Below are 15981 nucleotides of genomic sequence, written 5' to 3'. Positions count from 1 at the left end.
AAATCTACATCGGGGAGACATAATGGTGTAGTGGTAATGTAATTGTGCTAGTAATCCAGACACTTATGCAGTGGATGTTTAGAGAGGTAGTTACGCTGCATATGAAAGGACCTGAAGAAGGAAGGGAATGGGTGACCAAAAAGTCCAAAAAGAAACAGGCAGGTAGTTCAGGAGTCCTTAGGGTCCTGCTCGCAAATTGGTATTCCACCTTGGAGGTTGGTGAGGGAACTGTTCCTCTAGCAAGTGCAGACAGAACCAAGCTTCTGGCACTACAAGCAGCCTGTCTGTACAGGAGGGCAGGAAGAGAGGAAGAGTAATAGTATTAGGGGATTCCATAATCAAGGGATCAGACAGGTGTTACTGTGGCTGTCACTGTGTGTTCAGGATGGTGTGTTGCCTCCCTGGTGCTAGGGCTAAGAAGTCACTGAGCAGCTGCAGGCAATTCTGAAAAGGAAGTATGATAAGGCCAAAGTCATAGTACATAGAGTCATAGAGAAACAGACCCTTCGGTCCAACTCGTCCATGCCGACCAGATAATCCACCCAAATCTAGTCCCACCTGCCAGCACCCGGCCCATATCCCTCCAAACCCTTCCTATTCATATACCCATCCAAATGCCTTTCAAATGTTGCAACTGTACTAGCCTCCACCACTTCCTCTGGCAGTTCATTGCATTCACGTACCACCCTCTTCATGAAAACGTTGCCCCTTAGTTCTCTTTTATATCTTTCCTCTCTCACCCTAAACCTATGCCCTCTGTCTATTTAGCATATCCATGACCCTCATGATTTTATAAAACTCGATAAGGTCACCCCTCAACCTCCGATGCTCCAGGGAAAACAGTCCCCTCTCCCTATAGCTCAAATCCTTCAACCCTGGCAACATCATTGTAAATCTTTTCTGAGCCCTCAAGTTTCACAACATCCTTCCAACAGGAAGGAGACCAGAATTGCACGCAATATTCCAAAAGTGGCCTAACCAATATCATGTACAGCCGCAACATGACCTCCCAACTCCTGTATTTAATACTCTGACCAATAAAGCAAAGCATACCGAATGCCTTCTTCACTATCCTATCTACCAGCGACTCTACTTTCAAGGAGCTATGAACCTGCACTTCAAGGTCACATGTTGGTACCAATGGCAATGGTAGAAAGAGGGATGAGGTCTTGCATTAAGAATTCAGGGATCTAGATAGTAGACTAAAAAGCAGGGTCTCTTGGGTTGTAACCTCTGGATTACTCCCAGTCCCACATGCTAGCGAGTAGACAAATAAGAGAATAGGGCAGATGTTTGCATGGTTCAAGAAGGAGGGTTTTAGATTTCTGGATCGCTGAGACCATTTCTGGAGAAGATGGAACCTGTACAAGTGGGATGGTCTACATCTGAACCAGAATGGGACTGAAATTCTTGCGGGACAGTTTACTAGTGCAGTTAGAAAGATTTTAAACTAATTCAATAGGAGGAGGGGACATAGACTGTTAGCAGAATAAGGGCACAGAATCTGACAAGAAAACAATCAAGTCAGAAGGAGTGCAGTTTTATTTACTTTCAAGGGAGTGAGGCAAGGCTAGATAGTCTTTACTTTAATTCCAGGAGTACCATGGGTAAAATGGATGAGTTAAGGATGATGATTGGCACATGCAGGTGTCAATAGGAGCCATCACAGAGACGTAGTTGAGGAAGGGGCAAGATTGGCAACTCAACATTCCAAGATATAGAATCTTCAGATGACATAGAGGAGAAGGCATTGCAGTATTAGTTAAGGATGGGGTAAGTGAGGAGAAGGCATAGCAGTATTAGTTAAGAAGTCAGTTAGGAGTAAGGAGAGTGACATCTTGGAGGGGGCATCAAATGAAGCTTTATGGGTAGAGCTTAGGAATGAAAAGACACCCACATTGCTCGTGATATGGGTTCAAGATGAAGGACAGGAGGTTTAGTGGGATGTGAAGAAAAGTTTTTTTTTTATCTAGAGAGCGGTGACTGTCTGGAATGCGCTGCTTCGAAGGGTGAGTTGCCTTGCATCCTTTAAGAAGTACCTGGATCAGCACTTGGCATGTCATAACATTAAGCTATGGGCCAAGTGCTGGTAAATGGGATTCGGTGGAAGATCAGGTGTTTCTCACGTGTCATTGCAGACTAGATGGGCTAAAGGGCCTCTTCAGCATACATGATTGTATGGTTCTTTTCCCGTGGATTTAAGCATTTTGTTTGATGTAAAGTGTAATGTTATTCTCTGTCTTCTTTGTAGATATAAAAATATTCTAAAGTAATAAAGACAATATGCCATGGTCTTGAATTAATCACTGAGAGAATATATGCCGAGCATAATTTGAAAAGCAGTAATATGCTTGTCGTGACTGTAACTAAATAAATCCTGTAAGTTGTATGCTGGACAATGTATTGTTTCCTTGACTAGAGACAGTGTTGGGAAATCAATGGAGCAGCATTTCAACTGCGACTACTAATTGGATTACTGTTGTGTACTCCCTTGTGATATGCCTAGAATCTATTGCCTTTACTCATAATAATATGTAAACAACATTAAAATGACCAAAATAATATTGAAAGCACCCTTCAAAATACTTATTATTTACCATAATGATTTCCACAGTTACCACCAGTAAAAGCGGTGGTTAATTCCTCGTACAGATTCCATTTGTTTCTATTCCTAGTCTGTATTTTTGAATCACTTCTGTGCTAAATCAGTGCATAATCTATAAACATTCCACCATATGTCAGCTTTGCTAACATTAGTTGAAAACCAAAATAATTGTTAATTAAGCTGATAATATCAACATGATTTGTTCTAGACAATTCTACTTGAACCAAGGAAAGCAAATTCAGATAAACCTTATAACTACACCATTGTTGTTTTGATATTTAATAATACTTTTTTGATGGAAGTCTTTTTATAGTTTACAATCCTGTGGTGTTTTACATGGTCACATGACATAGATTTAACAGATAAAAAGCAAAAGCTGATAGTGAAGAAGGGAAATCTGGTGGGATTGAAACAATATCCGAACAACTGAGAAGTTTCAAGTCAAATGCTGAAAATAAACAGTAGGTTTTCTTTTCCTGTTATTCATTCATCAGGTCTAGCTAGCCCAGCATTTGTTGTCCATCTCGAGATGTTTAATTACTTCATACTTAAAGGGTCTCAACACCAAGTCTCCATTTCATCACTAAAGTACTGAGATTGATACACTGAGTTGGTGTTATCCAAGGAAGTCCCTAGAAGTGTTTGTTTTTATAAAACTGACTACAATAAAATTGGACTTGTTAGAGATGTGTGTTTTCTTTATTCTTTCATGGAATGTAGGCTTCATTGGCAAGGCTGATTTTTATTGTCCATCCCTAATTGCCATTGAATTGCTAGGCTATTACAGATGTTAGTTAAGAGTAAACCATATTATGCTTAATCTGGAGGCACATGTAGACTAGAGCAGGTAAGGAATGGCAGATGTCCTTCCCTAAATGGCAATAGTGAACTAGATGAGTTTTAACAACAATCAGTGATCAATTCCAAATTTATTATTGACTGTGATTCAATGGTCTGAGGAAAATTAAGGGCAAATTTTCAGTTAAAGAGTTTCATTAAATGAAATTCATGGAGCCTCATCCATCATGACTTAGAGATGTTCCTCACAAAATCTTCCACTGTTCACCTTAATAATTATGTATTTGGACTCATCTCCACCTTTCTCCTGGAATCATGCAGCAGAGGGGTGGAAGCAGAGTCACTGCTGGGACCTAATGATACGCATAACTCAGGTGCTACCTTTAAAGTTCAGCTGCACAAAAGTTCAGGTGTTGCAAGCCGGACACAATCTTTCATAGCGTGGTGTCCCATTCAGTACATGGTCTAGAGGAAAGGAAAGCTCAATCCCCTCTTGTTGGGCAGGGACATGGAGGTCTTGGTGAACGGGGTGGTGTAAAGGAGTGTAGCGCTTTTTCCAGCTGACTGTGACAGGGGGCCACCCCACCAAACCAAGCCAGCCTTAAGGTAGATTGTAGCCCAGATTTGTGCTATGTCTCAAGTGAAATGCGATGCCTACTGGTGCAGGAAGAAGGTCAATGGTCTTCTGCACTATGCAAGGACAATTGCTACCATTTTCTCTCTGGTACCTCACATTCACAGGCCCCCTCACTCTAACTATTCCACTGTAAATGCAGCTCAACAAGATCCACCCCCACATCCGAGGATGTGCTAGAATGGTGTTCATCTACATCCTCCACCAGCTCAGAAACATTCACCTTGGTGATTCTCTTTCTGAGTTAGACTTGGGAACAGTCTGGCGGTACATCAGTAACACGTCTCTCCAGCTGATTGAGGAAGAAATGTCTTCGATCGCTGGCACTCAGAGAACTGCCGCAGACTAGACACCTACTCAGTTCCTTGCAGAAGGCAATCCTGTGATCTCAGCCATTAAATGATTTTGCCGAAGTGCACAGACAGGCACAGGAACATCAGGCAAGGTTGTCAGAGGCACTTAGTAAACTGGATCGATAAATGAAGAAACTAACCAACATTATCAGTAACATGCTGTCTCCACATACATTTGGTTGTCCCCATGGATAGATTGACAATTGCAGTGGAGAGCCAAATCCTGCCTACAGTGTCTACCTGATAAAGTACAAACCTGCATTCCATCACTCATCAGTGCTCGGTATCAGTGACAAGGTGAGAAGGGTCAAGGGACTTAGACCGCACTCTGGGTGCATCTTCCTGTCAGGGAGAAAGGGTGGTGCCAGAACGTTCTCACAGGGAGGTGCAGCCACATACAGGCCTCCCAGAAACTTCACACAGTCTGTGGAGGCTATGTTGCAGCTGCTGGATGTTGCTGTTCTTGCTGGGCCTTCTGATGCATAGTAATCACTGTCTTCTTCCATGTTGTCTTTATAGTAGCACCAAAGTCATAAGGACTCCATCCTTGGCAAATTCCATGTGAGATTCTTGAGTAGATAACCTGTGGGAACTGTCAGAAAGATAACACAATTTAATTGAATGAATTTGTGAACCGTCATATCTATCACAATGAAGCCTTGTGGCACACCCTCACTCTGTGGCAGGGAGGCTTCTCAATCAGGTCATTGTCATGCTTCCGTAAGCAGCTCTGAGGTATGTGACTGTATCCAAGTGTAGGTTGCACAACAAAATTTTTAATTGGGAATAGAATTTTGCCTAAAAACCACAATCTTACTGCCCATTTCCCATGCCCTCCAGAAGTGAAAGCTCCCTTCCACATCACATACACATCCTTACATTCTTACAGTTCACTGTATGAGTCTGGCAGCAGTGAAACTTTGTCTTTCAGTGCTAGCTATGAATGTGTTTGTGAAATGGGAACTTTAAGTTCTGCTTTGAAGTACCTTTTTCTAATTACAGTTGCTTACCATGTAATGATCATGATTGCCTAAGGCCATAATGTTTAATGTGCATCCTTGGACAATGAATAACCTGCTGATGAAGTAAAAATTGAAACTATTTAGGTGGCTGGCAGCCTGTAACTGAGTATTGAAGTGCTGAAATAAGTGAGTATACATTAAGAAAGAGACTGATAAGCTCCAAGTTAATGCAAGGTGAGTGAGTGCTAAGGGATCAAGCAAGTACCCACAGGGTGCATTGTCTGTAGATGCATGTGTGTCTACCCTTGTGTATAAAGTGACTTAGCAGAAGAGTGCAAATTGTGGGTGTCCCTGGATTCTAAAGTAAGGTGTTGAAGGGCTGAGGTTGTGAGACTGGGTTTGAGAGCAACCATGATGATGTGATGTGGTGAGGCTGGTGATTGCCAACCCCAGCTTAAGTGGATGAAGGGTCAAGGAGGTTGGTGATTGTGAAGCATACAGGAATAGTGTGGTGAAGAAACATTTGCACAATGACTGAGACAAGCATTTGGTGAGCTGCAGCTCTGACTTACATATCAGGAGTTTATGCCATCTAGCTTCTTGGTGGAGGAGAGTAGAATTAGAAGTCACATAAAAATAAGATAAGTTGGGACTTTAATGAAGCCATAAATGTACTCAATGGCAAGATTCTGAAGTTGCTACTTATGGCTTAGGGAGAAAATCGAAAATATTTTTAGGATGTCAAGAGTATGATATTTTTCATTGTCATTCTCAATGAATTTTATCACTTTTTTTGGTATTGCTCACACTACACCAGGCAGGGGAAAATTTCACCCTAAGACCTCTCTATCAGTTAAAAAATACTGTACTGAAACAAACAGATCACAACTCGAACTTGACACTATTAACAATAGATTTAACCTCAACTGTAGAGGTGACTTTTGCAATGGACACTGTTCAAGAATACTTGTCAAATAATCAAAATATGTTCTACAACATTATCAGAAACGACAGTGAGCTTTTAAGGATTATAATGAAAGATCATATGTTGCATACTTGACAATCTGAAAGCCAATTTTGGTGACACCTTCTAGAACTGAACTGGTTAGGTAAATTCAGAAGTGATGCAGTAGCTATGATATTCATTTTACCTGGCTATTGTCAGAGATTAATAATAATTTATGTGGTCAGTGCTTGAATCCTTCATCCACATATGTATAGCAGAACCTGTCAGCTCTCAGCCAGAATCCTAAGGGAAATGTAGAAGCAGAATGTCTCAACACCAAGAAAAAAAGAATTAAATAAATTCTGCCCCACAGCAAGTGTGCCTCACGTCAGTGGAGGAAGGAATTATTGGTTAGTCCCTCCCTTTCTGGTAAGTGTTCAGGGTTCTTACAGAAATGAATTTTAGCAAGCAATCAGTTTCCGTTGCGTGCAAATCGATGACATAAAACTGTCCAAACATGAGTTTTAATTGGGCAATCTTATTCAAAGAGGCCAAAAGGTTAGGTAGTTTGGACTATGGAAATGAGCTACTGAGGGGTAGATTTGCTTTTCTAAGGCAGAGTGCTCTTTATTACATCTAATGCCATATGCCAGACCTGGAAAAGATTGATATTGTCACTGGATGCAAAGAGGACAGGTTCTATTTTCTATTTATGGTCACTCTTCACTTGACAAGTATACAAAAGAAAATAAGATTGGAGGACACTACCATGCATTACCAGCAGAAAGAGGAGTAGGCATGATGGGAGAGGAAATTAAAGAAAAATGAGCTCCAAAGTAGATCTAAAGAGATAAGTGGGTTACTCTTTCAGCCTTCTACGCAAACAGCCAAAAACTGATTCAATTCCGGATGGTTTTAACTACACAAAAGCTTGGCTTAGCTTCTACATGTTACAGGATCAACAAGAAAGTAAACAATTGAAGTCTTTGAGAATGATGAAATATGCATGGCTATCTGTGACAGGCAGATAAAGTAAAGCAATTAGGCAAGTAATCCAAGTGGTAGGCAGCAGCAGCCCCAAGCTCTCTATTAGTTAATGTAGTTTGTACCTCCTCATCCCATCAAATCAGCTAACACTTCCACTAATTGGTTCATGAATTATACAGCTCCCATTATAATTTAATCACCAATAAACATTTTGGGCCGGTGTAGAGTGTATCTCTCATTAATTCGTTAATTTAAGCAGATGGAAGGGTGATCGGATGAACGGGTGGCATACATTGCCTGAGGCAGAAAGAAAATGTGGACAAATAAAATATAAAATAAAGGAAGGGGGAAATCTTTCAGGATTTCAGTTGTCAGAAACCCAATCTTCAAGCTGACAGCCGCCTTTCTCTCTGACACTGAAATTGAGTGACAGATTCATATCAGCACTTGTCAACTGCCTAAACATCAGGCTGGTTGGTAAACAGAGCACAATGTAAATTAATTCTCATCTTACAACCCTTTCTCTGTTACATGAATATTTCAGCACAGGCAGCATAAATATTAATACTAATAGCTTTGCTCAGTAGTTATTATTTCTGTTTTATGACAAATATTCATAAAATATTCAGAACCTTTTAGAACATTTACACAGTTGAATGTGAGATTGCCAGCGTCCAGGGAAGTTTGAACATATTGGGGTGCTCTTGATGTTTTTTTCTAAATTAATTTATAATGAATGGTTAAAACTGTAATCAATTTTGTGCAGTGATTCACCAAAATATACATTGGGGTTATTGCTAGATTATCTCAACAGGTTGCCTTTTTTTCCTTTCTTTTATTTTTAATTGGATTCATGAGTTTTTTATCTGATGTTGTAATTTGCTTGAAGTACTTGCTAATTTAGCAGTTAATGGCAGCCAAATACAGTGTCTCTTCTGCCCCTGGAGAGATTTTATTCACAACTGAGGTAGATTTGTCACAATCAATTATGACTTAAACAAGAAATGGCCAGCGGGGGCTGTGCTGGAGGAAGTCGATCTCTGAGACAGGGCCAGTACAGCTGGTATCTGAGCATTTTTCGATGCACCACCTGCATAAAAGAAGGAACCAAACAACACCAAATATGATTTATTCGTGTGTTTTCAAAATGGCTGCAGGGTACACAAATTATTATAGTGCCAGTTACAGTACTTTTACGTACATTATGAACATGATTAAAAATTGTATACATCCTTTATGTTTTGTATCTTCCTTGTAAATAAGTTTTTAATCAAGGTGTTTTTGGGACATTATGTCTTAAACATCTTTGGAAATAGGTAAACATTAGTACAGTCTGACATGAATATATTTATTCATTAGTATATTTTGAGGAGGTCACCAAGGAGGCATGGTAAGATATTTGTATTTAAGACAGTTTTGCAGTAGACATAGGTGGCTTTCCCTTTCCTGTGATACATCACAGCCGTCATCAGGTGATGAGCCTTCTTTCATATTGTCATCAAATGCATTGTACCTCCCATTAACATTTAAGCTTGATTCTTTTTTAGACCATTTCTCCTGAAATATTCAAAGTTTTCCAATATCTGTAAAAGCTTTTACTACGTTACTGATATTCACATTTCCTTTGCTGCTATCCACAACTATAGCATTGCCAAATGGAAAATCAAGACAAAAAGTTAAATTAATTTATCTTGCAGTTGTAATGCTACTTTTCAGTTGGTTTAAATAAGACATACAAAGGACTGATGCATACATATTTGTAATCAGAGTTTAGTCTGGGATACCTGTTCAGTGCAATGGGTTATTGACTAAGTCTTATCAGTGCACAGTTTGACTGCTTTCATTCTGGTTCAGATATATCAATCTTCTACACAAACCAGACTGCTTATTTTCTGCTTTTTCAAAGGGTGTTTTTCCTGGACGTTCCTGATGATGCTGTCATTGAGCGTCTCACAATGAGGATGACTGATCCAATTACAGGTGAAAGGTCAGTGTTTCTCTTTCAAATGATCAATTGTGTAAGCCATTTTACACCACAGATTTATCCTAAAGGCCCATGTTGTACATTTTATTACATAACCAAAATGGCAAAAGATGAATTATGAACTTCATTGATTTTCTCCTTAGCTAGCTTAAAATTTACTGATTACATTTGCTGTTTATATAAAGTTATAATAGCTGTTTGGTTTGAAGTCTCAGCCTCCCTAGGCACCAAATTTATATTCCCTTGTTCCCAATCTACAAACCATTGAGAATAATCCTTTATTCTTTACATTTACAATTTTGTAATGTTGAAACATGTATTAGCTCAGCTCTGAAACTTCCCTTCTCCCATGATACAACCTTAATTTTACAATAATGTTGCCATAGCTTTATCCTTGCATTTCTAGTATTATCCTGTAAAATTAATGCATTCCATTTTGGTAGCTCCAATTCTTTTCTCTAATGGATGTTCAAAATAACATAAGGTTCCAACTGTGGTCCATGAATTATGATACGTGATCTGCATGAAGATGTTCAGGGTGAGGAGTTGAAGGAGCTTGTTTTGTCTCAATAAACTATGCAACAACAGCTTCAGGCTCCTCCTTTTTCCCTGCATAGCAAGTCAAGTCAAAACTAACCTCCTACAGTCTCAGACCCTACACAAACAAATGTCATTTTCATTATCTGTTTCTTTTCAGCTTTTCAGTAATATTTCTCTCTATCTCATCATTGCTATCATTGCAATACCATCTGTGATTTTGTTCTCTAATGCCCATGGGAGCATATTGCAAAATGGGAAGTCTGTTATGGAAGGGCCACATCCTCCCACCATTCTATCTTACCAGTCATGGACAAGATTGGCTCCTGCTGGGATCTCAATTGATCCACTTAGGAATTCAATTAATGTTCATTTTCCAACTCCTGCATTGAGAGGGTTGGCTGCCACTTGGGGTTACCACCAGTGAAACTAAGTGGCCTCTCAGCAGGCTCTGAGGAGAAGCTTCTTTAGCCTACAGAGGACTCCTCCAGGCAGCATTGGCGTACTTATCGTCCTATTGAACTGGAATCTTATAACATTTGAGCTGCATGTTTTGCTTCTGTAGTGCTGTAGTGTTGCTAAAGCCCTAAGTTACATAAATGATAGCTGTGACATTCCTAGGCACCCCAGGCTTGGCCCTCACATTGCTTAAGTGTAAGGTGCTAGTGTAGCCATAAGCACACTTGAAGCATACAGAGTGGGCAGATTATGACATTTTACAGCCTCTAATGTTGACTTGCGGCAATAGCTGCATTTGTACATTTTTAACTCGGCATGTATTTGACTGCACAAGGGACCCTTTATGCAAACTTTAGATGAGGTGCTTTGTACTTTTCAAATGTGAAGTTAGTGGAAGTCCTATATGAGTATTATTGGATGGGTTTTGAAATCTTTTTGGATTTGCAAAGGAGGTAAAAGGAGATTTAAAGACCTGACAGAAAACCTCCTTTAGGAATGGGGGCAATAGTTCTTTGGGCGACAGCCTTACATGGAAATGAAGCATGGGCAGCAAAGAGGGGAAGCTGTGTACATAAGGATGAGGCCTTTGAGGACACTTGTCCCATGTCCACCTCCACCAGGATTGTGAGATGCCTCCATTTCATAAAGGAGGCAGAAACTGATCTCCAGAATAAGATTGGCACCAACATTAAACTCATTATCACTCTAAATCTCTACAACAGTGGATCCATCTGCAGGAGCAGGCAACATCAAGTTCCCTGTTGTCAATCACTGCATCAGGGAGGTGACAAAGGTCCCATACTTAAGGAGAAAGGCCTTAATCATTGTATCTATTTCCACAGTGAAGCAGGAATTGGCAGATGGCTTTGCCATGCTTGTACAATTTCCAATGACATAGGACAATAATCACTGCGCACAGATGGCTCTGCAAGACCCACATGTTATTGGGAAGATGTACCAGAACCATAAGGGCTACCACTCCATGAGTATATACAACCATGCTGAAAAGATCCTATTGATGAATACCCACTTTCCTGGCAGCAGCATTCATCCTACCCTAATCATCTTTGGCCCAGTGTGAAGGTCCAGAGGCTGGCTGCTGGGTGACAAGAGACAGCTGCTCCATACCTTACTTATGATTCCTCTCTGCCAGTCAGGCATGTGAGAACAGTACGTATACAGTGAGAGTCATGCAGCCATCTGGAATATTACACTCAAAACCACTGGTGTCCTGAAACAATGATTCTGCTGCTGGACCAGTCTGGAAGAATTCTCTAATACTCATTGAAGTGTGTCTCCAAACTTACGGTGGAGTACTGTGTCCTCCATAACACTGTTATCAGGGGATGCAATCCTACCCACCAGGCTTTCAAAGATCATCTTGGGAGGAGGAAGTGACACATCCAGTTCTCCTTTTCTTCCGGTAAACTATCAGAGGGTCTTTGCAGAATCTGATTCCCTCATTATTTACCAGGTATTATCTTCACAGTGTAGTGGGTAAGATATGTCCCTTCAACTTGCACTGACTGATCCTGACCATTTGTTTGAGATAATTAAGCTTGTTCTCATCTTGCAGACAGAAATTCAGCCAGATTCTGAAAAATGAACTGTCTAATCACCTACTTCCAGTCCCTTCTCAGGAAGTGTCTTGAGGACTTTCTAGCCTCCTGTGAAAATTGAGACTGCATTTCATACTCCGTCACCAGTGGGTTTGAAGACAGGGAGCTCAAAAAATCAAATATGTGGCCTTCTGTGACCTAACCACCAGCCCCAAATCTAAAATAAATTTTATGACAGCTGGATGAGGTGTCAATGGTCTGCCCATCTTTCAGCATTTTGAGGCTCTTGAGTGACCAATAATGGTCAATTAAAAGCTTTATCCCAACCCTACCAGTACTCAGCCAAGGGGAGACCCATCTCAAGTAGGAAGCCCAGTAGATTTTGCTGCATGAATTGGTATTGGGCAAGGAAGTAGTTCCTTCTCTTATGGATCTTCAGTGCCTCCTCACCACCCCCTTTACCTTTCCCCCAACCTTTCAAACCAAACCCCTCACCCCACTTTCTGGAATCTGCCAACCTGACCCCATTGAAATCCCCACACCCCCAACTTACATTGTCTCCTTCCAGTGATGATTTTCCTTGGGTACTGACTGTAGTCACAGCAATAGCTGGATTGACAGAACTCCTGCCTACCAAATTCCCCAGCAGCTCATGGAGACAGAAATCCTGCCTTCAGTCAAGTGGAATTGGAGCTGCTGTTCTTCCCGTGAACAGCCTCCCTACTGATCTTTAAGCTGTGGTGCTGGGGATCTTGGCACCCCATAAATCCAGTCCAGGATTTCAGTTCTTTCCACCTCAACATTATGGACTTTAGTCAATCTGATTCGATGCATCAGATCCTTTCTCAGACTGGTTACTCAATTTGGTGTTGTGTCCTGTGTCTTAGCTTATAAGTTTGCTTTTTTGTTCCTCCAGTTTTCATACTATTATGATATTTCTTATAGTCAGATATCTACTCACATTTAGACCAGGAAACAAGGATTTTTAGGTAAAGTACATGGGGCTGCCACAAAATACAGAAGTGTATTGTACCCTTCATCACAGGAGGAGTAACTAAGTGGAGGACAGTATGGTACAACGTCAGTTTGTGGATATGCTTATCAATGTAGATGATATATTGTGAACAACCTACAGAAAACAGCAGATATTCCTTCTGACACACCTAGGAAGGAAATATTACACCATAGACTAGAACTATGGATACACTAAAAAATGGAGGCAATTCCTGCATCTTGTGGTTAGGCCTGAGGGCTGTGTAATATTTTGGCCTCAGGGCTTATTATCAATTAACTGGTGAGCTGTGGACACCTAAGTACTGTGCCAAAGAAGACACCAGTGGTACAAGTTGTTTGAAGGAACCAATAATGGAAGAAAACAGAAGTGGAGCATTGAGAGAGGGGCTTCAGTATTCAGGTTTGGGAGAGAGGGTGACTCAAATGATCAAAGGGTTGAGGCTGACTGCTCAGGACAACTAGATATAGGGAGTCACAAACAGGTGTTAGCTCATTATTTACATATACAGAGGACCTAATGCCTGTCTCTTTCTACCTATGCAAAATATGTAGACAGTACAACTCCAACTCATAATGAGGAGGTGCTTCCTGCCTGTAGTATTGGAGCTTCAGGAGGCCATAGGGTATTGATAACAAGAACTAATAGGAATAAGAGTAGAAAAATTACAAATAAGATATCTAATATTTGCTATTGTCTGTCTTGGGCTGTTCTCAGTTTCAGGTTAATATTTGATGAACAGAATCAAAGATTCAGAGTTGGATCTAAACTTCTGTGTTTGCCCTTAATGTGTGTCAAATCAGCATACCTGGTTTCTGCCTTTTGTCCACTTCAATTCCTCCCATTTCTCCATTTCATTTGTGTGCATAGTCTCAAACATTGTTTAATGAGCAGCTAAATCGTTTCTTCCCATTTACCAGCACTACTGTATTCTTTCTTTGCCTGCTTTCTGCCCAAATTCATAAAAATAGGCTTGTTGCTATGTTCTTTTCCTTGGTCATTTTATTGTTGTTCCCAGTTAATGGCTAATATTTTCCATTTTGTATCCTAACTGTAAGGATGGGCATGTGTAGTGGCGATTGACTCTCCACCCCCATCAATAAAAAAGCTCCGGTCAACTTGTTAAAACTGACTGGTGATCTTCTGACCGAACACATACCTCAATGCTGTAGCCAAAGGCTGCCTGCCAATCAGAGAAGGATTGGAGGCAAAGGCATGGAAGTGGCTTTCAGGAGCCACCTCCTTGCCCCTACCTGCTCAATTCCTTCCTTAACTGGCCCCAAATTGGGTAAATGGAGGCACTCTCCTACAACACAGGAGGCAGCCTCTTTTTCATTTGCTAGGAAAGTAGGTAATTGGGCCAATGGTTGGTTGAGCCCACTTAAGTGGCCATTAGTTAACCTCTTAAGAGTCTTAATTGCTGGAGAGTTAAGAAGCTTCCAAAAGGACCTTCTGTCCCAATATTTAATTGCAAAGGTGCTGGGAAGTGGGCGAGAAGCTCTCCAGTGCCAACACCCAATATTTTGCCCTTCTTGCCTCTTTCTCACATCTTCTAGGGATAGGAATATTGTGTTCAATGTTGCTGTCCCAGGAGTCATCTTTGCTAATGGAGAATCCTACATATCAGACTGAAAATGTGTGACAGCTGTAATGGAGGTTGTTGAAGACTTGCAGAAAATAAAAGATTAAAAAGGGAAAGAATAAAAAGAGGTAACAACAGACCCTATTGAAATAACATTATTCTTAAAATTGTAGAAACAATTTAGTGGGAGATTGGGGAAAATTATTTGGAGGATTGAAGTTAGACAGGAGAAAAGGACCCTATCAAAACTAAGTGGAAAACTGCAGTAATTCAGCAATATAACCATTGTGCCAGTAAAAGTAATTGCTTGTATAAGTTAATTGGTTATTCAATACAAAGACAAAAATAGTTTGTCATTGTGCAGTTGGAATGGAACTGAGTTTCTGCATTGTAACATTTGCACTATTGATGGATGTCACTTTTCAGATTTCATTCCTTCTTTTGGTAAGACTTATTTTGGAGCAAGAAATGGCATACATGCTAAGGAGGTCTTCAGTGAAAAGAATGCATAAACTATTAATTATGATACTACGTGTATTTTGTTTTTAAAGAATATGAGGAGGAGCCAAACTACTGACATGGCTGCTATCCAGAAACCTCAAAGTCTGTAAACAAGGATTCTGCAGTAATTTGACTAAGTCTGTTGCTTTTTATTTCTTTAAGGTTCAAGTTGCATCTAAAATTGATGGTTCTCTCCATCAATTGTGCACTTCTGTGTATCCTAAAAATCAGACCTCTCTTGCTAATTATACCTCCAGGAATTTCAGATGCACCTCTTCTACCCCAGCCACTGCTCCAGAACATTGCATAAACAGGCAAATTGGCCCTTGTAACTATGCTGCAGAACAGTTACTACTGTTAAGTTATAAACTTCAACAAGCAATAAATATTTTATAAAAATAATGAATACAGGAAATATTCATTGGTCACTTGATTTTTAAACTATATATTGTCAATTTGAGGCATCAATGATATTTCAAGAAATGGTTACTTCATTTGTTCTCTCCATTTGGACTCTTGCCTATCGTAAGGCTAGGGGGTTGGAACATATTCGGGTAGACATCACAAATATTGCAGATAGTTGGATGGAATTCAGAAAATGCTGGAGAAAGTCAGCAGATCCACATCCTTGGAGAAGGCAACAGACCTAACTTCAACAAATAAATCAACTAATTGTGGATGCTGAAAATCCAAAACAAAACCAGAAATTGCTGGAGAAATTCAGCATGTCTGGCAGCATCTATGGAGAGAATGTAGAGTTAATGTTTCAGGTCTAGTGTCCCTTCTTCAGAACATTCACTTTGAGTTCAATGCATCATCAGAACGAAGTGTTTTTTCAAATTTAATTTTACTCCATCCATAGGATTTTGTTTTTATTTCAGTTGGATGGAGTTCAGTAAGTTGAGGGCTGAAACTATTTTGTAGCTTCTTTTATCTCTAATGCTGACTGGCTCAGTGCTAATTATGAAGTAGAACTTCTGTGGAGTTGTACCAATTCCACCATAACTTCAGCGGAAATGCTGCCAAAACAACTCATCTCACCATTTCTTCAGATTTCTGCAG

At 40.3% G+C, this 15981-nt stretch overlaps 1 protein-coding gene across 1 annotated transcript in view; it reads left to right on the top strand.

Moving 5' to 3' along the window:
* The window catches only part of ak8 (adenylate kinase 8), a 179600-nt gene that overhangs the window by 146659 nt on the left and 16960 nt on the right, over positions 1 to 15981 (top strand). The window contains exon 12 of the mRNA XM_043720309.2: positions 9192 to 9272. Coding sequence (XP_043576244.1) covers positions 9192 to 9272 — 81 coding nt within the window. The remainder of the gene's footprint in view (positions 1 to 9191; positions 9273 to 15981) is intronic.

The sequence above is a fragment of the Chiloscyllium plagiosum genome, unplaced genomic scaffold, assembly GCF_037043375.1.
Source record: "Chiloscyllium plagiosum isolate Xiang-an unplaced genomic scaffold, Cpla_swu_hap1 HiC_scaffold_21, whole genome shotgun sequence".
NCBI lineage: Eukaryota > Metazoa > Chordata > Chondrichthyes > Orectolobiformes > Hemiscylliidae > Chiloscyllium > Chiloscyllium plagiosum.
The sequence above is the reverse complement of the archived record's forward strand: the minus strand, read 5'-3'. Positions and strand labels throughout refer to the sequence as shown.